Raw genomic sequence first — 23644 nt, forward strand, 5'->3', positions numbered from 1 at the left:
CACTGGAGAGTGACAGGATAGGGGGTGTACTCACCCCAGGACAGGGACCTATTGGTCTCTGCCCTTGCCCTACCTGTACTGCCCCTACATTTTGTATTTAGGGGCACCCTGACCTTCCTTTATCAGATCCCGGTTTTGAAACAAGAAGAAAGAAGACCTGCTGTGCAGCTGCTAACAAGAGGACAACACCAACTGACTTGGCCCCAGCTCTACAGGCCTGTCGATCCTTGAACCTGCTCCTGCTAAAACCCTGGCGTCTCCAGTGGTCAGCAACCTTGAAAACCCCGGAGGACCGGACTGCCTTGCTCATCTAAAAACTGGGACTCCCACGAGCAGTGGTTTGGCTAAAAAAGCAACAACCCCTGGTGCCAGCCACGAACCGCGAATTCAGCATACACTGCACCCGCTGCGCCCGGCCTGTGCCTGAGTGAACAAAGACCACGAGGACGTCCCCCACCGGCGATTGTGACCACTAATCCAGTGCCCAAGAACCCTCCTTGACGCTCCTGACGACACCTGCAGCCTCACAACAAGGGACCCCTTCAACTGCGACCAGCTGAGGGGAAGATTTCCACGACTCCCAAAGACACCCCGGCACCCAGCAAAAATGAAATTACTTACCTGCTATCAGGAGAGACCCGAGTGCTAGATCTTTGTGCCCAGCACTGACCTTCAAAAGTAATTAAAACATTGATTTACTGTTAGCCCAATTTTCCTCCATAGGAATACATTGCCTGTTTTTAACCAGAATTTCTTCTATCAATTTTCGAAACTTACAAATATTCCTTAAAAATCGCCTGTGTAACAAAAACGATTTTTCAACTGTTTACAGGAAATGCACCAGGGCTGAAACCAGGATCCAACCCTGAGTAAGAAAAACATTTGTGAAGTGATTTTATTGCATTTACTTAAACTCCCATTGAGCTCAATGTTATAATTGTGTTTAACTTGTGTTGCGTATTGCAACAACTGTATCTATTGCATTTAAAAGTCTATTGCTATCTGAAAGTATCCAATCGCAACATCTCATTATGAGAAAATATTTGATACCCACTTGTGGTTCTAAAATAAACTATATATTTTTATATACAAAACAATTGGCCTAGAGTTCAGTCCTTGAGTGTGTGAAACCATTTGCTTACTGAGTGTGTACAACAAATGCTTTACACGGTCCTCTGATACTGTCTTACTGCTCGACCAAGCTACCACTTTAGAGAGTAAGGTTATATCTAACTTTAGCCTCAGCCATACCTTTGGGGACTGTGGACTCAGTGCGGACTTTACCTTTCTTTGGTCCAGTATATACAGAGTCACTTTCTTACAATCCACCCCAAAAGACACAAACAAAAACCCCTCTCACGCTCTTTCTCAGTCAATGCCCTAAGAATCTGAAACTCTCTCCCTATACATATCAGAACCAACCCCTCCTTCACTAGTTTCAAGAGACTACTAAAAGACTTTCTCTTCAACCGTCATCTCTACCCTCCGGAACAATAGCAGCTCTATTACCTCTTCTTCTCAACCGAACTCCTGCACTCTGGCCGAAGGGAAGCCTTCATCTCATGGTACTGAATTGGATTCTTTCTAGTAACTCTTATTTCTGTAGTAGGGGATCTCTGTGTATAGTCATAATCTAGTGAATAGTCCCGCCCATGTGCGTGGACCCCGGCAATCAAAAATAATCTCTTAAGTTGTCAAAAAATTGCAGAACTGCAAAGACACTTAAGAGAAAATTTAAAGACAAATAATGCAGCCTATATCCACAGGCTACACTGTCCAGTACTTCAACTAGAAATTCCACCAAAAATCCACAAACAGCAAAGCCTGTCCAGATTTCCCTTGCTTTTACTGCAAAAACCCCTCAGAAATGATAGAGAGGAAGGCCTGGACAGACAAGCCCCATAGGCTGCCATTATGTGGCTTAAACAGGATACTGTGCCTTTAAGGAAACCTTCTAGAACCTTCTCCCAGTATCCCAGAATGCATAGCAGGTCCCACTGACTTCAGTTCTTTTTTCCGGCTCCTGCTTACAGGACCCTGGCATTGAGCTCTCCCTTGTTTCAAGGGGTTATTGCATGTTTTGGCACTTTTTGTATACTAAAAGTGTTGCAGTTTACTTTCTTGGCTTTCTCTTCTCTTCTGTGTGCTGCTTCAGGTGTTTTAGGGCTCTAAAATGCCTGGACTCTTTGTGAAGTGTCCAGCATGTGAGAGGAAGAAGGCCAGAGGTGATCCCCATGATGTCTGCATCGTCTGCCTCCCTGAAGATCATGTCCCTGAGGAGTGTGTCATCTGCCAGCAGTTTACAACTCGCACTCTGAAGGAAAGGGCGAAGATCAGGCTGTCTGGCCTTGAGGAGAGGCGCCTGCAGGCTGCAGGTGGGTCTGGGCAGTCAGGGAAGGATCCCTCTGCCTCTGCTGAGGCCTCTGGGGGGCTCCCCAGAGGCAGGAAGCCCAGCAAGCGATCCCGGTCTCCGTCGACGTCGATAGCCTCGACGACGACGTCGAGAGGGATGACGGCGGTGTGCTCCCCTTCTCCCCGGGGCTCCGGGACGAGACATCGGGACGACTCTACGTCGAAGCCACCGCTGACGAAGCCGCCGTCGACGTCGTCTTCATCGTCGACGTCGAGGGCTTCTTACCGACGTCGTAGACATCGGCGCTCGCCGTCGAGGCGACACCGCCGGTCGACGTCGAGGGGATCCTCGACGTCGAGAACATCCAGACGACGTCGGCGACGCTCATCGTCGAGGAAGGACCGTTCGGCGTCGAGGAGACGTGCGACGTCGAGGAGAGAGAGGTCGACGTCGAGAAGGAAGAGGTCGACGTCGAGAAGGAAGAGGTCGACGTCGAGAAGAAAGAGGTCGACGTCGAGGGATCGGCGCTTGACGTCGAGGGATCGGCGTTCGACGCCGAGGAAGGAGAGGTCGACGTCGCGGAGGCGGCGTTCGACGCCGGAGTCAAGGAAACGCCCTTTGACGCCGGAAAAGCGACGCTCGACGTCGAGCAGACGGAGGTCGACGTCTAGGAGTCGGTCAGGCTCTCCGAAGCGTCGCAAGAGGGATTCTAGTCCCAGGAGTCACACTGCTTCCAGCGGGGGACGCAAGAGGAAGCGGTCTCCGGCTGAAGGGGCGGGCTCTCAGCCCTCTTCGCCTACAGGATCACAGGGCACGGTGTACTCTGCGGTGTACACTCCTTCTCGGCCTCGGTCGACGCATACACCTGGTCCGAAGGCGGTCACTCCTCCTCCTCCTCCTCTACCTCGAGAGGACCCGCCGACGCTGCCTCCACTGCCAGCGGACGACCCGCCTCCACCGGTTCCTCCGCGTGGGCCGGCACCGCAGCCGGAGGTTCCTCCTCCGAGGTCCACTTCGCTGCCGTTTTTGCCCGTACCTCCTAAGGGGACCCCGAAACCTGCGCCCAAGGAGGCTCCAAGGAAGACTCCACCACGGAAACCGGTGGGGAGGCCACGGACTGGCAGGTCTCGCTCTCGCTCTCGCTCTCGCTCTGGGAGACGGGACAGGTCGCGGCACAGATCGTCCTCGCGGTCTAGACGCCGCCATAGGAGGCGCGAGTCTCGCTCCCGCACGGGATCCTCTGGCTCCAGGGATCGTTCTCCTACCCTGTCGGGATCACCGGATACGAGGGTGTCCCCGATTGATGACCTGGTGGCGTTCCAGGATGTCCTCTTGAGGGGCGCTGCGAAGCTGGGCATTCCCCTGACAGTGCCCACGCCGAAGACGTCCGTAATCTTTGAGACGTTGCACCAAAAACACTCGTCTCGCCCTCTCCTTCCTCTGGTACCGGGCCTGGAGGAACCAGCTATGGACCTTTTCCTCACCCCAGCGGTGACAAAGGCGGCACCATCTAGATTGCTGAGGAAGTACCGGGCCCCGGACTCGGACCCGGCTTTTCTGAGGGCGGAACCACCTCCGGACTCCGTCATTGTGACGGCGGCACGCAAACAACATGCCTCCGCTCCGTCATCCACGGTTCCCCCGGATAAGGAGTCCAGGTGGATGGATTCGGCAGGGAGGAAGGTCTGTGGAACTGCCGCCACCTCCATGAAGGCTGCGAGTGCCACGGCTCTGCTGGGTCGGTACGCCCGCTCCCTCTGGGACTCCCTGGAGCGGTTTGCGGAGCACTTGCCTCGTGAACAGCGTGAGGATTTTCAGGAAGTGCTGAGTGAAGGGATGCTGGTGGCCAACCAGATCATCAGTGCGGCAGCGGACTCTTCCCTGTTGGCTGCTCATGGTTTTTGCCATGGGGTCAACCAGAGGCGCCACGCCTGGCTCCGTCTGACGTCCCTGAAACCGGACGCACAGCAGAGGGTGGCCAACCTGCCGTTCTCCGGCAAGTCTCTTTTTGGACAGCATGCGGACGACGAGATGGCCCGCATGAAGGCGGAGGCCGAGACGCTCACGGCGGTGGGCCTCGAGAAGCCTAAGGAGACGAAGAAGCCGTACCGCTCATTCCAACGGCGGTCCGGCGGACAAGGCCGTGGACGTGGCCAGGCTTCGGGACATTCGCAACAGCAACAACAGTTCCGTAAGCCGTTCCAGAAACGCCAGAGGGGCAGGGGAGGCCAGCAGTCGGCTCCAACGCCCAAGGGCCAGGCTGGGTCTAGGCCCTAGGAACTTACTTCCCCCGGATCCGTTACCCACTCCGGTAGGGGGAAGCATCCAATTTTTTCCGGCAGAGTGGAGAAAAATTACTCAGGACAAGTGGGTGCTGAATATTGTTTGCAATGGATACAGTCTTCGGTTCACCAGCCCGCCTCCATCGATTCCTCCGGTCAGCTCGCGGTTTCAGCTGCTCGAGCTCCAGGTGGAGGCCGATACCCTGTTAAGGAAAAGGGCGATAGAAGACGTGCCTCTGTCCCAGAGGGGACGAGGCCTGTACTCCCGGTTCTTCCTGGTTCGCAAGAAGGACAAGAACGAGTTCAGGCCCATTCTGGACTTGCGACAGGCAAACAAGTGGATTCGCAGGGAAAAGTTTTGCATGCTGTCGTTGCATCAGATTTATCCTCAGTTGCAACAAGGGGACTGGCTCTGTGCCATAGACCTACAGGATGCATACTTCCATGTGCCCATTGCGCGCAAACACAGGAAGTTCCTGCGGTTCCAAGTCGGCACCAATCATTATCAGTACACAGTACTCCCATTCGGACTGAAGTCTGCGCCGAGAACATTCTCGAAGTGCATGGCGGTGGTGGCGGCGCACCTGCGGAAGAACAAGGTGTTTGTCTACCCGTACCTGGACGATTGGTTGATCAAGGCATCCTCCTTCTCGGAAGCGCGAGCACACTTCCAGAAGACGTGCGTTCTCTTGGACAAGCTGGGGTTGCACATCAACATGGCCAAGTCGGTCCCGACTCCGGTCCAATGCATACAGTACTTGGGAGCCTCCATCGATACGCTGTCAGCAAGCGTGTCTCCTTCGGAAGAGCGACGATTATCTCTCCTTCGGAAGGCTCAGGCTCTTATGTCGACTCCATCTACAACAGTGAGGACGGTGTCTTCTCTACTGGGTTCGATGGCCTCTTGTATCTTCCTGACGCCGCACGCACGACTGCACATGAGACCGCTGCAGGAGTGCTTGGAGGACCAGTGGGATCAGAGGACAGGATCCTGGGACGACAGGATACGACTGTCTCTGCATGCTCTTCAGTCTCTGAAGTGGTGGTGTTCAGCGGAGAATCTCCTCAGAGGGGTTCCTTTTCACAAGGACATTCCCACGCAGACTGTCGTGACGGATGCTTCTCTCCTGGGATGGGGAGCGCACTCCGGGACTCTACAGATTCAGGGAACGTGGTCACCAGTGGAGGCCACGTATCACATCAACTTCCTGGAACTCAGAGCTGTTCACTTGGCGCTGAAGGCCTTTCTTCCGTCCTTCCGGACCAGCTCCCTGCTTGTGCAAACGGACAACACTACCACGATGTACTACCTCAACAAGCAGGGGGGCTCGAGATCCCGCACTCTGTCACAGGAGGCGCAGGCGATCTGGCACTGGCTCCTGGCCAGAGGACTGACGGTCACGGCTACCCATCTGCCGGGTGTGCAGAATGTTCAGGCGGACGAACTCAGCAGACTCATTCAGGAAAACCACGAATGGGTCATAAACGACGAAGTGCTGGGAGAAGTCTTCGCAAGGTGGGGAACTCCAGACGTAGATCTGTTCGCCACCGCCGAAAACAGCAAATGCCGAGACTTCGCCTCCAGGTACTACCAGCCGGGGTCGCTGGGGAATGCGCTATGGATCAGCTGGTCGAACAGCTTTCTGTACGCTTTTCCTCCCATTCCCCTGATTCCGGCGGTACTCATCAAGCTGGCCCGGTCCAGGGCTCGGATGATTCTCATTGCCCCGGAGTGGCCCAGGCAGTGGTGGTTCACGGACCTGCTTCACCGTTCTCTCCTTCCTCACATTCGGTTGCCGTGCAGGCCGGACCTTCTCACGAAGTTCGGGGGGCGGATGTTGCACCCCAGCCTCTCGTCTTTGAGTTTGGCGGCATGGCTCCTGAGATAGTGCAGTATGGACATCTGAATCTGCCCGCGGATTGCATGGACATACTGAAGGAGTCTAAGAGACCTTCCACTAGGACTTCCTATGCTTACAAGTGGAAGAGGTTTTGTATCTGGTGCCAGTCTAGGAACCATGACCCTACGACCTGCAAGGAAGATGTCATCCTTCCTTACCTTTTACATTTGGCGCAGTCTGGCCTTAATGTTCATTCCATTAGGGTTCATCTTGCTGCATTGACTGCCTACAGGAAATGCCCTTCACAGACTTCTTTTTTCCAGATCCCTGTGATCAAAGACTTTCTGGAAGGATTGAAGAAGGTGTTCCCTCCTGTCAGGCTTCCCTCGCCTTCATGGGAATTGAATGTGGTGCTGTCCAGATTGATGAAGGAGCCTTTTGAACCCATTCACAAGGCTTCGTTGCAGCACCTGTCCTGGAAGGCGGCGTTCCTCGTGGCCATTACATCGGCCCGCAGGGTGAGTGAAATTCAGGCGTTGTGTTGTACTGAACCTTATACTGTATTTCATGCTGCTAAGGTTGTGATGCGTACTCACCCTAAATTTCTTCCCAAGGTTATTTCTGATTTTCATGTCAACCAGACCATAACTTTGCCTACGTTTTTTCAGAATCCTTCCTCTCCGGCGGAACGTTCTTTGCATTCCCTGGATGTTAGGAGGGTGTTGAAATTTTATCTGGATAAGACCAAAGATATTCGTAGGTCAGACCAATTGTTTGTCAATTATGGATCAGTCAGGACGGGTCTTGCTACCTCTAAGCAGTCCATTTCTAGGTGGATTGTGTCCTGCATTCAATTGTGTTACCAAAAAGCTAATAAGACCTTAGGAGGTAAGCCTAAGGCTCATTCCACCAGGGGCAAAGCTGCCACGACAGCCTTGCTCCGTAATGTGCCGATTGCAGAAATCTGCAAGGCCGCCACTTGGAAGTCGGTCCATACCTTTGCTAAGCATTACTGCCTGGACTCTGATGCCAGGGCAGACGCTCAGGTTGGGCAGGCTTCGCTGCGGAATTTGTTCGCACAGTAGTGGCATCATGTTTTTTCTCCACCGCCGCTTTGATGTGGGGATGGGCTTGCCATTCTATTCACTAGATTATGACTATACACAGAGATCCCCTACTACAGAAGGAGTAGTTTCTGTTCTGTAACTCCAGTTCTGTAGTAGGGGTATCTCTGTTATAGTCATAAGCGCCCGCCCTCCTCCCCGGTGGAGAATTGTTCATGTAATTAATGCTACAGGTCTGGCGTTTTTACGCCTTCAAAAAGAACTGAAGTCAGTGGGACCTGCTATGCATTCTGGGATACTGGGAGAAGGTTCTAGAAGGTTTCCTTAAAGGCACAGTATCCTGTTTAAGCCACATAATGGCAGCCTATGGGGCTTGTCTGTCCAGGCCTTCCTCTCTATCATTTCTGAGGGGTTTTTGCAGTAAAAGCAAGGGAAATCTGGACAGGCTTTGCTGTTTGTGGATTTTTGGTGGAATTTCTAGTTGAAGTACTGGACAGTGTAGCCTGTGGATATAGGCTGCATTATTTGTCTTTAAATTTTCTCTTAAGTGTCTTTGCAGTTCTGCAATTTTTTGACAACTTAAGAGATTATTTTTGATTGCCGGGGTCCACGCACATGGGCGGGACTATTCACTAGATTATGACTATAACAGAGATACCCCTACTACAGAACTGGAGTTACAGAACAGAAACTACTCCTACTAATGTACTTGTAATCTGCTCAAGACTTTGTTGTACATGTTTTTGCTGTAAAGCGCTCCGATACCTCTTTGGTTGTGCCAGCACTAGATAAACACCTAAAATAAATAAAATAGTCACATAATTGTTCTTGTAGAGACCTGGGTCTGCTACCGTTCAAGGCTCTGTGCATTATGCACTTGGCCTTAAAGATGCAGCGTTCCTTCACTGGTAACCAGTGGAATTCTGTCACAGTGCCAGATCAGAGTCAAATCTGGTTTTGTTTAGTGCTAACTAAGCTCCCGCCTCCCAGCTGCTCCTCCCTCCCACAGATAACATAGGAATCGTCCTGCCTTCCCTAGCGCTGTGACCATCCTGACTCCTGCAGAGGTGGTCGCTCCCCACGCTCCCTGCGCTGGACTGCTACATTGCTTGCCTTCATATCGTGCCAGATTGGTATCGTAGCGCTGCGCTGAACTGTAACACTGCCTGCATTTAAATTGTGCCACATCATAGCGCTATATCGTAGCGCTAGATCGCATTGCCTGAGTATTTGCTTAGCCTGGTTTCGCTTTTGTTTCTGCTGCCATTTTGAGTTTGTTTGCCTCCCAGCCCGTCCCTCCACCCCGCTCTCGCCTCCCAGCTGCTCCTCCCTCGCCCCTCCCCCCTCCACTATCCACATATGACAGATGCATCTACGCGCAGCGGACGCGCCCCAAAGGTAAGCCAAAGGTAAGCCCGTCTACGCCCGTCTACGCCCGGACCGCGCCCAGCGCCAGACCCCCTGGTCCCCGCAAAATCCTCTCCACCCGCATAACGTACGACGCCGCTACCCTCTCAGCACTTAACCCCGACCGATTACCGACCTGCTACCAAGCCACCCCCGGACACATCCATGGACCCTTCACCTGCCGCTCCTGCAAGTTCGACAGCATCAGAACCCACACCAAATCCACTAACTCCAAACAAAGCTCAAACACTAACCATCTGAAATGCATCCTACTCAACACCCGTTCGATCCACAGACACGCCATTGACCTTTGGAACCTACTCGACACTACATCGCCTGACGTCGCCTTCCTTACAGAAACCTGGATGAACGCTTCATCAGCTCCCGACATCGCCATAGCCATCCCGGACGGCTACAAGATCATCTGAAAGGACCGCACCAACCAAACAGGAGGAGGCATCGCCATCGTCCATAAGAACACCATCCGCATCACGACCAGTTCCGACGACAACCTCGCTATCGCCGAACACCTTCACTTCCAGATCCACGCCGACCCCAAGACCACACTCAGAGGCACCCTCATCTACAGGCCACCAGGACCCCGCACACAATTCAGCGAAGACATCACCGACTTCATCAGCCCACACGCCCTCCCCTTCAAGGACTACATTCTACTGGGAGACCTCAACTTCCACCTGGAAAAGAAAAACGACAGCAACACCACCACCCTCCTGGACAACCTGGCCAACCTCTGACTCGAACAACTTGTTGATACCCCCACCCACTATGCCGGACACACCACAGCTCTCCATTGGACGGACCACAGCTGCGTTCACTTCAACTAAAAAAAGACCACGACCCACAACCTCCCACAACCAGTTCCCCGAAGAAACTGGAACAAAATTACCACCGACCAGCTCATCTCATCACTTCACCAAAACCCTCCTGCCAAATCCTCAGACCCAAACCAAGCAGCCACCAACCTCACACAATGGATCACCCCACAGCGCCGACGAACTAGCACCCTTGAAAAACCATCAAATCAAACAAGGTAGCAAAAAAGCCCCCTGGTTCAACGATGACCTTAAGAAATCCAAGAAGTTCTGTCGCACCCTCGAGAGAGCCTGGAGAAAAAACCCAACCACTGACAACCTGACCACCTTCAAGAACGCCACCCGCAAATACCACCAACTGATCCGATCCACCAAGAAATCAGCATTCAAGGATCGACTTGACAACAACGCCCACAACAGCAAGGAACTATTCAACATTGTCAAAGAATTTACCCACCCCACCGCCGGCACCAACGACATCACTCCCTCCCAAGTCCTCTGCGACTCCCTAGCCTCTTTCTTCCACAACAAAATCGCCGACATACATAACAGCTTTGAAAACCAGTCCGGAGACCAATCCGCTCCACCCACCTCCAGACCAAAACACCCCTCCATCAACCTTTGCGCCTGGAATCCAATCACCACCGAAGACACCATCCGCCTGATGAACTCCATCCACTCAGGATCACCAACCGACCCATTTCCCCACCACATCTTCAACAAAGCAGACTCCATCGCACCCCATCTCCGAGACGTCATCAACTGCTCCCTAAACTCCGCTACCTTCCCGGAAAGCTGGAAACATGCCGAACTCAGTGCCCTTCTGAAGAAACACACAGCAGACCCCACTGAACTTAAGAACTACCGCCCCATCTCGCTCCTCCCATTCCCTGCCAAAGTCATTGAGAAAGCAGTCAACAATCAGCTCGCCACCTTCCTCGAATCCAACAAATCCCTCGACCCCTCACAGTCCGGCTTCCGAGCCAAACACAGCACTGAGACCGCCCTCATCGCAGCAACAGACGACATTCGAACACTACTGGACAACGGAGAAACAGTTGCCCTCATCCTACTTGACCTCTCCGCAGCCTTCGACACAGTCTGTCATAGACCCCTCATACAACGCCTCAGCAACGTCGGAATACAAGGGAAAGCATTGGACTGGATCAGCTCGTTCCTCGCCGGAAGAACCCAGAGAGTCCGCCTCCCCCCTTTTAGATCAGAGGCCACCGAAGTCATCTGCGGCGTACCACAAGGATCATCACTCAGTCCCACCCTCTTCAACGTATACATGAGTCCCCTCGCATCCATCGCGCGCCAACACAACCTCAACATCATCTCCTACGCAGACGACACCCAGCTGATCCTCTCCCTCACCAAAGACCCAAACACCGCCAAAACCAACTTACACGAAGGAATGAAAGATGTAGCCGAGTGGATGAAGAACAGCCGTTTAAAACTGAACTCGGACAAAACGGAAGTCCTCATCTTAGGATCATCCCCCTCTGCTTGGGACGACTCATGGTGGCCACCGGCCCTGGGAACCGCACCCATACCAACTGACCACGCACGTAACCTGGGCTTCATCCTGGACTCCTCCCTCTCGATGACCAGACAAGACAACGCCGTCTCATCATCATGCTTCAACATCCTACGCATGCTCAAAAAAATCTTCCATTGGATTCCCACCGAAACAAGAAAAACGGTCACCCACGCACTAGTCACAAGCCGACTGGATTACGGAAACACCCTGTTCGAGGCATGTGGGCTGCTGAATTCATATCAATAGCATAGATCGCCGCCTAGTGTTGGGTCCGGATGATTGCACCTTGTTGTCCTGGAAGAGTCTTCGAAGTATCACGAGATAGGTGGCTCCTCCCCTGGACTACAGTGCGCATGGGCATCGACTCCATCCTTAGATTGTTTTTTTCCGCCATTGGGTTCGGATGTGGTTTCGTTAACTCCGGTTCGGAATCGACAAAAACGTACTTTTTCAAGGCCAAAAGGCCTTCTTTGACCCGTCGTTATTGTTCGCGTTCGGTGCCTCACTTAAATCCAACTTTTCCAGTCTGATATCCCGTGAGTCGTGATACTTCGAGGATCGAGGCCCAGTCGACGCAGCAAGACTTCGACGGCATGGAACGAAGTCCATTCAAACACTGTCCCGTGTGTGGATCCAAGTACCCACACATCGACGTCCACCCGGTCTGCAACAAATGCCTGTCGCCGGACCACGACGAGGCCAACTGCATGGCCTGTTCCAGGTTTAGGTTGAAGAAAACCATCAAGCTTAGGCGCGCGGCGCGCCTAGAGGCCCAGCGATCGGCTCCGGCACCGGTGGACATCTTCGTCAATGAAGAAGCGGACGAGCAACAGGTCCATCTTCAAGTTTCGCCTCCTTCGGTGGTCGTCGAGTCCGACTACGAAGCGGACGCGGAGGGCCAAGACGTGGAGGAAATCGTCGAGGAGGTAGGAGACGACGAGGAGGCCTACGGGGCCATGGAAGATAGCTCAGAGGAAGAGCTATACCCCGTTCGTACTTTTACTAAGGCTCGGGTCGAAGCATCGCCACATGGCCTTACCCTAGACCCTACACCAATATCCACGGCCCCGCCTTCCGGCCCGGCCACGGACACTGCGGCGGAGCCGCCATTACCAACATCGAAACCGAAACTGTCGGTATCGACACCAACTAAGATGGCCGACGCACCATCGAAACCGAAGACGTCTGCTCCCCCATCGACGCCGTCGTCTTCGGTGGCCTCGAAGCCAAAGAAAAGTGTCGCACCCTCAACGGCGGCGAAGGTGGTCGAGGACCCCAGCTCATGAAGGACCGTCGATTCGGTGCCAAGCGCAACGGCCGACCTGAAGCCCAAGAAAACGGGTGAGGCCGTTCACACTAAGGCCGTCCAGCTGAAATCCACCAGGCCTGTCGACACAACGGCTGTAAAGGGCGCGAAGCCGAAGTCTAGCACCACGGCGCCAAAGGTCAAGGTTGCCGTGGCGAAGTCGTCAGCGTCCACTGCTGTGGTCGGGGATCGCAGTGCACCTCAATCGGATGCGCAGAAGGTGTCGGCGCCCGAGTCTGGAGGTGGTCGAAGACATCGGTCGGGTCTACGAAGCCGTCCGCTTCCTTCACCAAACAGGTCTCGGACTCTCTAAAACGTATTAAGGACAGAGCTTCCGCATCGGAACCGAAGATCCCTTCCGCCGCAAAAAAGACTGTCCCAACGCCACCGGCCTCAAAGCAGATCCTGTTCACGCTACCACCTAAGGTGGCACCGAAGGCCTTTGCACCCCGACCGGTGCCCAAAGACCCGGAGAGGTCGAAGTCGACTCCCCCTGCTGGGGGATTCACGCGTCCGCAACACTCTTTGTCTGAGCAGTACATCGACGCCGATACCGGGAAGCTGACGCTTCTGAAGAGGAAGATTACGGCGTCACAGCCTTTGGAGGCCTTCAGGATTCCCCTGAAACTCAAAAGGCCTGAGGAGGATACTCCTGTACTGGTTGAACCCAGCATTCAGCACCCTGCAAGGGGGGCAACGCCATCACCCACCTATTCAGATGGAGAAGATGGGGTGGAGCAGGATGAGCAGTATAATTTCCCAGCCCACACTGAGCCTGATGAGCAGCAGGACTCGTGGGTGGACATAGGTGATCAGGGGGATCAGCAGGCAACCCTTGACCCTCAGGTGTTCAACATCAAGACGTCTCCCACCGAGGATTCCACAGCCTTTCATGCTTTGATAGAAAGGGCAGCTAAAAACCATGATGTGGATATGCATGCTGACCCTGTGGAAGCTGATTTCCTTTTTGACACTTTCTCCACTGCGGAAAAAACGGTGAAAACTCTTCCCATGCTAAAGGGGGTCCTGAGGCATGCTGCGGACATTTTTAAGGAACCCACAAGAGCACGGGTTGTTAACCCTCGGATTGAGAAGAAATACAGAGCGGCACCTGGCGATCCAACGTATATAAGGGGCCAACTGCCGCTGGACTCTTTGGTGGTCTCTAATGCTCGCAAACGAGCTAACTCTCAAACCATGGGTGAAGCTCCTCCCCCGGACAAAGAGTCAAAAGTGCTGGAGGCGTCAGGGAAGAGGGTAGCAGCACAGGCGGCCAACATCTGGCGCATTTCAAACACACAGGCGCTGTTGGCCAGATACGACAGGGCACATTATGACACCCTAGAGACCCTGTTGCAACACCTGCCAGACCAATACAAGGAGGGGGCTGAGATGCTTATACAAGAGGGCAAACTCATTTCCAAAGCTGCTATCAAGTGCGCCCTTGACGTTGCTGATACAGCGGCTAGGGCAATCAACACTAGCGTGATGCTACGGAGACATGCTTGGCTCCGCATTTCCGGGTTCGAGCCAGACATACAGACAACCATCCTCAACCAACCAGTCAACCCCGACAGGCTGTTTGGTCCTGAAGTCGACACCACACTGGAAAAAATTAAAAAAGATACTGAGACTGCCAAGTCCATGGGGGCTCTCCAGTCACAGCACTTTCGTGGGAACACTTTTCGTCGCTCAGGCAATCGGGGTGTTACCAGAGGCCAAATGTCACAGCAGTCGCAGTTCAACAAAAGTGGGGCGCAGTCATCCTACCCCAAACAGAGTAGAGGAGGATACCGGGGCAACAGCTCCAAGGGCAGAGGCAGAGGCAACAACAGTTCCCGTTCCTCTGCCACCAACAAGCAGTGACTCCCTGTCACTGCCCCCTGACCACCCAACACCTGTCGGGGGGAGACTCCAGCGGTTCCTGTCAGTGTGGCACTCCATCACCACAGACAGGTGGGTCAAGCAACTTATCCAGTTCGGCTATTGTTTAGAGCTGACAGACACTCCACCCAACATGCCCCCAAAGCACCGTCCTATGTCACAAGAGCATTTGCACTTATTGCAGCAGGAGGTTCTGGCCATGCTGCAAAAAGGCGCAATAGAGCTCGTGCCGGTGGAGGAAGAAGGCACAGGGGTGTATTCCCTGTACTTCTTAATCCCAAAAAAGGACGGCACACTCCGACCGATTCTAGACCTACGGCCCCTGAACCGGTACATCCTCTCAGAACATTTCCACATGCTAACACTGCAACAGGTTCTTCCATTGCTAAACAGGGGAGACTTTCTCGCGACCTTAGACCTCAAGGATGCCTACTTTCACATCCCACTCCACCCCTCCCACAGGAAATACCTCAGGTTCACCATTCAAAACAAGCATTACCAATTCAAAGTCCTTCCTTTCGGGGTGACCACAGCCCCCAGAGTATTTACGAAATGTCTGGCGACAGTGGCGGCGCACCTCAGGAGACAGAACGTCCATGTCTACCCTTACCTGGACGACTGGCTTTTTCAAGCAAAGTCGGCCCAGCAGTGCGCGGCCGACATGTCCCACACCATTCACCTTCTTCACAGTCTGGGGTTTTCGCTCAACTATCCAAAGTCGCACCTTCAGCCAGCACATGTGCGGCAGTATCTAGGTGCGACGATAGACACGTTGGCGGCTACAGCTCAGCCAAACCCAGCGAGGATAAGCAACATGCAGTCGCTGATCCTACAGTTCAGACCACAACACTCACTGCCTGCGAGAGTGTTCATGCGGTTGATAGGCATGATGGCCTCCTGCATCTTCATTGTCCCACATGCGAGGCTCCATATGCGTCCGCTCCAAGAGTGCTTAGCACGTCAGTGGAATCAGGCTCACGGGCAGTTGAAAGACCTAGTGTTGGTGACCGGTCGGGCATACAGCTCTCTGCATTGGTGGAATCCACAAAACCTTTGCAAGGGCCGACCGTTTCAAGAGCCTGTCCCACAGATTATCCTGACAACGGACGCATCTCTCCAGGGGTGGGGAGCTCATGTGCTACACTACACGGTGCAGGGACTATGGACGACGCAGCAACAAAAGATGCACATCAACTACCTAGAGCTGATGGTGATCTTCATGGCATTGAAGGCATTCCAAGTACATCTGTGCAACAAAGTCGTGTTGATCCGGACGGACAACATGACGGCCATGTACTACATTCAAAAGCAGGGAGGTACACACTCTCCACAGTTGTCTCATCTGGCTCAGAGCATGTGGAAGTGGGCCATTCAGCGGAACATCTTCCTCATGGCGGAACACCTCCCGGGCAAGGACAATCAGATGGCGGATCTGCTCAGCAGGTACAGCCACCAAATGCACGAGTGGGAGCTACATCCATCAGTGCTCCGCCCGTACTTCCAGCAGTGGGGTCATCCAGAGATAGACCTGTTTGCCACAAAGGAAAACGCAAAATGCCAACACTTTGCCGCCAGGTTCCCTCACCCACAATGCGATATGGATGAACTGGTCAGGCAGATTTGCGTACGCTTTTCCCCCAGCGCCTCTAATCCCGCTGGTGGCAAGAAAGCTCAAGCAACACTCGATGACGCTCATCCTGGTTCCTCCAACATGGGCACGCCAACCATGGTACACCACGTTTCTGGAACTTTCCGTGGTGCCGCATCAAAGGCTGCGCCTCACACCCAGGCTTTTGACGCAGAACCATGGCGACATTCAGCATCCAGACCCGCAACAGCTCAACCTGGCGATCTGGCTCCTGAAGTCTTAGAGTTTGGCTACCTTAATCTGCCTCCTGACTGCATGGACATCATCCGGGAGGCTAGAAAGCCCACTACCCGAGCTTGCTATGCAGCTAAATGGAAGCGGTTTGTCATTTACTGTACTAACCACAATATCAACCCGCTAGATGCATCCATTCCAGATATCATCTGCTATTTGTTACATCTCTACAAATGCAATCTAGCATATGCTTCCATTCGGATACACTTATCCGCCATAGCGGCTTATCTCCAAAACAGGCAGCATCTCTCTGTTTTCAGAGTGCCAGCCGTTAAGGCCTTCCTGGAAGGCCTGAAGCGCGTCATCCCTCCCAGGACCCCGCCAGCTCCTGTGTGGAACCTCAACGTGGTCCTCACCAGGTTGATGGGCCCACCTTTTGAGCCTCTCCATTCCTGCGAGATTCAATTCTTGACATGGAAAGTGGCTTTTCTCATTGCCATCACTTCTCTACGGCGAGTCAGTGAGCTGCAGGCGCTCACTGTCCAAGAGCTGTTATTCAGATTCATTCCAACAGTGTTGTGCTGCGCACTAACCCTAAGTTTCTTCCAAAGGTGGTGTCGCAGTTTCATATCAATCAAACCATAGAACTGCCCGCATTCTTTCCAAACCCCGAAACTGTCGCCGAAAGAATGCTCCACACTCTTGACGTCAAAAGAGCGCTAATGTACTATATTGACAGAACAAAAGATTTCAGAAAAACACAACAGCTCTTTGCTGCCTTCTCAGCCCAGCACAAAGGCAACCCCATTTCCAAAGCAGGAATTGCCAGATGGATCGTTAAGTGCATTCAAATTTGCTATCACAAGGCTAAGCGCACTTTAACGGTCCCCCCCAGGGCCCATTCCACTCGCAAGTTGGGGGCCTCCATGGCATTCCTAGGCAATATTCCTTTGGAAGACATATGTAGAGCAGCCACATGGTCTACACCACATACGTTCACTAAGCATTACTGTGTAGACGTACATTCCAAGCAGCAGGCAGCTGTAGGGCAGGCTATTCTTCGAACACTTTTTCAGGCTTCTGCAACTGGCGCGGGCAGCCGCCGTTAGTGGAGGGACTGCTATGTATTCTATGCTATAGATATGAATTCAGCAGCCCACATGCCTCGAACTGAATATGCTACTTACCAGTATGCATCTGTTCTTGGCATGTAGGGCTGCTGACATTCATATCGCCCGCCCTCCTCCCCGGCGCCCGTAGCGGTTGCAGACTTCTTCTTCTTACACATACTCTTACACATGGTCATCGTTTACACTATTGCACTCCATCTTTGCCACAATGGCTAAAAACAATCTAAAGATGGAGTCGATGCCCATGCGCACTGTAGTCCAGGGGAGGAGCCACCTATCTCGTGATACTTCGAAGACTCTTCCAGGACAACAAGGTGCAATCATCCGGACCCAACACTAGGCGGCGATCTATGCTATAGATATGAATGTCAGCAGCCCTACATGCCAAGAACAGATGCATACTGGTAAGTAGCATATTCATTACGCGGGAACCACAGCTAAACTACAGAAAAAACTCCCAACGCATCCAAAACGCCTCAGCCAGACTCATACTAGACATCCCCCGCCAAGATCACATTTCCGGTCACCTGAAAGACCGCCACTGGCTCCCCGTCAACAAGAGAATAACGTTCCGTCTCCTCACCCACGCACACAAAGCCCTCTACGACCTAGGACCCGAATGCCTCAACACGCGCCTGTCCTTTTACACCCCCACCCGACAACTACGATCGTCCAATCAAGCCCTCACCACAATTCCGCGCATCCACAGATCAACCATGGGGGGTAGATCCTTCTCCTTCTTAGCGGCCAAAACTTGGAATCCTCTCCCCACCCACCTCCGCCTTACACAGAACCACCTTTCCTTCAGAAAGCAACTAAAAACTTGGATATTCGATAAGTAAAGTACCCTCCCTCCCTCCCCTCCCCCCTCCCTCAAGCGCCTTGAGACCCTCTGGGTGAGTAGTGCGCTATACAAATTTTTGAACTTGAACTTAGCTGCCAACACTTGTATCCTTTGGAGCCGCTTACCCAGATATTCTGGGATCCCTATAAGGAGAGGATTACAATAATGCAGTCTACTCTGCACCGTACATGGGTCTGAGAAGTAGCAAGTGAGGAATTGTCCTGAAAATATCTCATCCTCTCACCACCCTCCTTATCTATTTGAAGATACCAGTCCTTACAAGAGAACATGGAGCGAGCAGGCCAAGAGTTTGTGTTTGCAGCCGCCTATGTTCTTACTTGAGACATTGTGGGCTAAAAGTTAATTTCTAGCATAACCCAATCCAGGAGTAAAATCTGAGGCAGAACCAGCTTGCCTTAGGGGTGCCAGCGGCGTGCCCGCGGTGCGGACATGCTGTTTCTCCATTCAAATATCCTGCCATGGAAGGGGGCGTGGCCGTAGGCGATACTAGAGTGCAAATTAGCGCTGTATCGGCATTCTAACAGGTGAGTCAAAGAAAAATAGGAGGTCCAGCAATTTCGAATTATGCAAGGAGGCTCCCCTGCGACATCAAGTACTGGCAAATCAAATGGAAAAATTAAAAGAAATGTGTGAAAAGTAAAATCATAAAAGGAATTAAAAGGGTTTCCAACCCTTCTGATCTGGCTCTAGAGCTGAACGGAGCCAGGCAACTCAACAAACGAAGAGCAAAAATATGCTAGTATAAGGAAATCAAATTGGGCTTAAATGAGGCTTCTTGCCAGCTATATGAAGTCGTCGTATAGGGGGTGTAGTGATCCCACAGGTAAGTAACTCATTGGCTACTATCCCTCACTCTCTTTAACACCCCTAAACTGAGTATTTATGGCACTTCTTGTCGCCGCCTACAGCATCTTTTTGCAGGTCCCCTCCAACCGCAAGAAACTCCTGCACCAGAATCTGACTCCAAAAGGCATCACTGCACCCGAGCTCTACAGCCTGGGGAGAAGTGGTTCCAAGGTGTCTATGCGTGCCAGAGGATCTTCAGGGTTGAGCCCCCCTTTGGGTTACGCCAGACTGGTGCCTCAGTCCCTGCTTGCAGCCACTTTCTGACCAGACCATACTTGCATTGAAGTGATTGGGACACCCGGCTCCGTGACATACCTCTGCACCCGGATGCCCCAGAGCCTCCCGAGGTGACCTGTTGGTGTGGCGCTAGATCTTGCCCCATACTCACCTTAAGTACAGAAGACCAGTCCTGTAACTCACTGACAAGTACCCGAATGCGATGCATGTTTTTCCTCCTTTTCTGAAAACGTAAAAAAGTCTGTACTTACCCGATTCCGATGTTCTTGGTATCTACATTTTATATTAAAGTAGAAGCTGTTTTAATAAGTTGGTGTCAGATTTTTTTAATTGTGTCTCACGTACTGCTTTTGTGTGTAATACATGCATGGCACTACCCTGTAATATGCCTAACTGCTCGCCCACACTACCACAAATTAGCATTTGGGGTGCCATTTGTGCCTCTGTAATTCCTCTGGGGTTTGCTTGGACTCTTTACATGGTGTGCCTCTTTTTGGTCCACTATATAAAGAACCGGCTTCCTGCCCTAGTTAAATATTTTAAAAAATAAATGGGATAAAAAAAGTTGCCTTACTCTGTGGTAAAATGAGGCGAGCCAACATGTTTACTTTTATTTAGCTGTGTGAGCTCTTTGAACGTACTTTCAGTACATTTTAGCAAAGTCCAGATGTTTGGTGGTTACATGTGGATAAGTTGGGGAAAATGAGCTAGAAGTTGCAATGCAGAGTGTCTCTGAATGATTATACAACAAACACATGTAACTAGTCTCAGTACAGCACCACATCTTTTAATATGTATAGCCACATATGAAGGATAATAGCAGCTGAGTGAAGGTGTCAAGGTTGTTAGCCATAGGGAGAGGGCAGGTACATAAGAGATGGGGCTTCAAAGTTGTAAAAGGCGAGCAATTAGTGTTGATTTTATTCAGTATGGGCATGCCAGAACAGGTATACTAGTAGTTGAACGTCCTGTCTTTGATATCGCAAGTAGTTGGAGGTTGGCCGAATGTAGTGTATGGCTGGGACAGTGCCATTCTGTAAGGACCAATGTATAATCAGGAGCCATGTCGGGGTTGGCCTTGAACACAAGAATGAGTTACTCAGAGTGGTTCGGATATTTGGTGTAATCATTTTATTTGGTGTGAGTGGGCTGTGGTATGTGAGTGGTAGGATTAGTTGAATAGTATTCTAGTGGCTAAACTGGAGTTCCTCTTGGTGTGATTTGGCCAAAGGGAGGAGAAAAGGTATTCTGTGAGACTAGTAAAATTCATTATGCAATCAATTTTACACTTTGCTAGAGCCTACATGGGTAGGGGCTTGCCACTAGACAATGTGAGGTAAGTCTTTTTTTCCTGCTAATTAGGAATTGATTGGAAGTTCTTTGATCCTAATAGAAGAGGTGGAGGGGTGTCATCAGGGAGTGTGGGGTTTGAGAAGATGAGTGAGTGTGACAGCTGAAGGAGGTAAATGGACTGTTCTGTTTTTGATCACTGATTAGTAAGATGAGAGCTGTCCAGTGTCTGATAGCTATGCAACTAACAGCCAGTAGATTGAAGAATATGTAAGCAAGAAAGAAAGGTTGCTCCATGGGGTAAAGATGCAAGGTTGCATGAGAAACCCATGCTTGAGATAATATTTGAAACTTTTTACATTTGATGGTAAGTTTGATAAAAAATCTATATGCACACCTATACTGAAAGGGGAAATAATCTAATGTCTTGGGGATAATAAGTTTGTTCCATTAGGAGCAACTTCTTTTTCTCAGTGCCACTTAAGTTGTATCTTTATTTCAGGTGCTTCGATGACTGAGGAAGAGCTTACAGCAATGTCTCCTACAGCTGCTGCAGTTGCTAAAATCATAAAACCTGGAATGAAGTTAACAGAAGTGAGAATTCATGTTTTCCTCCAAATGGTTTTCAACACTTGTGCACCTTTTTTTTTCCTTTCAACCTTTCCAGTTGGTCAGTTCTAGGTCTTTTAGTTAATATGAACTCGCAATAGAGTGAGAAAATGTCAATTTGCACGATCATTTGTTAGTGTTTGTACAATTTGCAACAGTCCAGCATGTTGGAAAAAGTGGCCATTATGGTGACACACTCATAATGTACACAAATATATAAAGTACACAATATGTGTCTTTCTTTCCAACAATTTTTTCAAAAGTCATTCTTGAGGCTTTTCCCCTGTTGACTAACTTCCTGCTGTATTCAGTTTAACGATTGTCTCGGTCTTCTGTTTGCATGGAACTTTCCTTAAGGTGATTTTGTTTTTTTGCCTATTTTTGTTAGTTGATTCCGCCTTCTCCGAGAAATCTTCAGTTCATAAACACAGGTCCACCTCTTCAGCAGATTGTTGTACTGTTGAACTTTGTGGTGACAGAAGACCATGTATTTGTCTTTAGTACTCCTGAATACTACTAAGTGTATTGCTTGACTCTGCTTTATTTCCCTACTGCCTCTCCCTATTTATCAGTATACACAGATTTTTATTGTAGTAGCACTTTACTCCGGCTTCAATATTTACCGTTGATGGTACCTACTGCTCCATCTCCAACTTACATGGTTTGCAGGGCTGCAAATAATTTATTGTGATGCGTACTCACAATGTTAGCTGCAGCTGTCCAGGTTCACCATGCCCGGAGTTGCCTTTTGCATAAGTGAGGAAGAAGAGACTTTAATTTGTAATCAAACATGGATTCATGTCTTGAACAAAAGGGACTTTGGATATCCAGATGACCAGTTACATTAAATGCTAACCATCTGCACTAAATGGAGCTCTACAAACTTCTGTTTGTTCAGTTTATTGACCTGCATGTGTTTTCAACCAGCATCAATATTTTCCACATAATCATTGCTTTCATCCACCACATTTAGAAGGTGGGGTGAATGGGGTGAATAAAATGAGCAAGCATTTAGCCCTGACTCCCCTCTCTGCATCCCATGTGTTACCTAGTGGGGCCTCCCATCCTGAACCTGGTCCTACAGATAACTTTTTAAAACCTAACCATTGATCATGTCTCTCGTTAGCTCTACAATGCATACGTAGAAACGCAAGACGAGTTGCTGATTGAGAAGCTGGAAAATAAGAGAATTAACAAGTATCTGGATGAAATTGTGAAGGAAGTGGAGGCCAAAGCACCCATCCTGAAACGCCAGCGTGAAGAGTACGAACGCATGCAGAAATCAGTGGCTAATTTATCTGCCAAACTTGAGCAAGCAATGCAGGTTTGTATTGACTGTTGGCTTCTGCAAACCACACAGCTTCGGGTATTTTGCAATTTTCTATTAGACTACAGCTTCAGGGTTGATAGGTTCTCATTGTGAGTGATGTGCCTTCATAATCTAGTTGAGATGGTTCTACTGGAAGTAGCATGTGCTGCAAGTCTCTTCCTGGCTCAATCGTTCTTCTCCATACAGCTCTTTGGCTGCGCTTAGAGTTAAAGTGCTTCACACCTTTTGCATTTGCTTATATACATGTTTGATCTTTGGGTAGGGATGTTAGGTGCTAGAGGGCATGCTGTTGATCTAGACTCTCTTTGAAGATCATATTTTGCATGTAATTATTGGTTTCATCTCGTTCTCAATTGAAATGGGCATTTAGTAGACTACAAGTTTCCCTTTTGGCTTAAAAGCATAGTGACTCGCAAATCACTTTATTCTGCATGTGCTTCTCAACCAACAATCCTTGATTTCTGCTAATTATGCAGATCTATGTTGCAGATGTGGAGACACCTATGCAAATAAGGTATTTCTTTGTTCCCTTCCAAAGTCCTTTATTATGTGTATTTAGTGCTTGCTTTGCTCCATGTTTCCGGTGCAGGGAAGCCTGGCCTGGCAGTTCAGGCTGGACTGTTCTCAACATAGTCAAGACTGATTTGCATATTGTTAGGTCTGAACTGGGGTGGTGAAGTGAGCTAAAGAACAATTATGGATTCAATCCAGATCTGTGACTGGGGGTGAGTGTCTCAAAAGTTTCAGCACTCAGTCCATCATCTCCTTTTGTTTGCTTTGCTCAAAGTCTAAGCATTTTTTGCCGCCCACCACTAGTTCGTAGGGTGGCTCATCCCTTGAACTACGCTCCGCAGTATGAATTTCAATAATTAAAAGGGTGTCGCTTTGCTTTCTCCATGATTCTTGGTAAATGTTTGACACACCTTAGGTTGTGTAAAGATTGTCTGAAATTGAGACCCAAGTCATGAGAGACTTCTCTGTATTTTAGTATTTGACAACCTG

At 50.7% G+C, this 23644-nt stretch overlaps 1 protein-coding gene across 4 annotated transcripts in view; it reads left to right on the forward strand.

Moving 5' to 3' along the window:
- TPR (translocated promoter region, nuclear basket protein) overlaps positions 1-23644 on the forward strand; it is a 728231-nt gene that overhangs the window by 106627 nt on the left and 597960 nt on the right. For all 4 annotated transcript variants that reach the window (XM_078642622.1, XM_078642637.1, XM_078642629.1 and 1 more), the window contains exons 11-12: positions 21206-21297; positions 22439-22636. In XM_078642622.1, coding sequence (XP_078498748.1) covers positions 21206-21297; positions 22439-22636 — 290 coding nt within the window. The remainder of the gene's footprint in view (positions 1-21205; positions 21298-22438; positions 22637-23644) is intronic.

This window comes from Lissotriton helveticus, chromosome 1_1, assembly GCF_964261635.1.
Source record: "Lissotriton helveticus chromosome 1_1, aLisHel1.1, whole genome shotgun sequence".
NCBI classification, from domain to species: domain Eukaryota; kingdom Metazoa; phylum Chordata; class Amphibia; order Caudata; family Salamandridae; genus Lissotriton; species Lissotriton helveticus.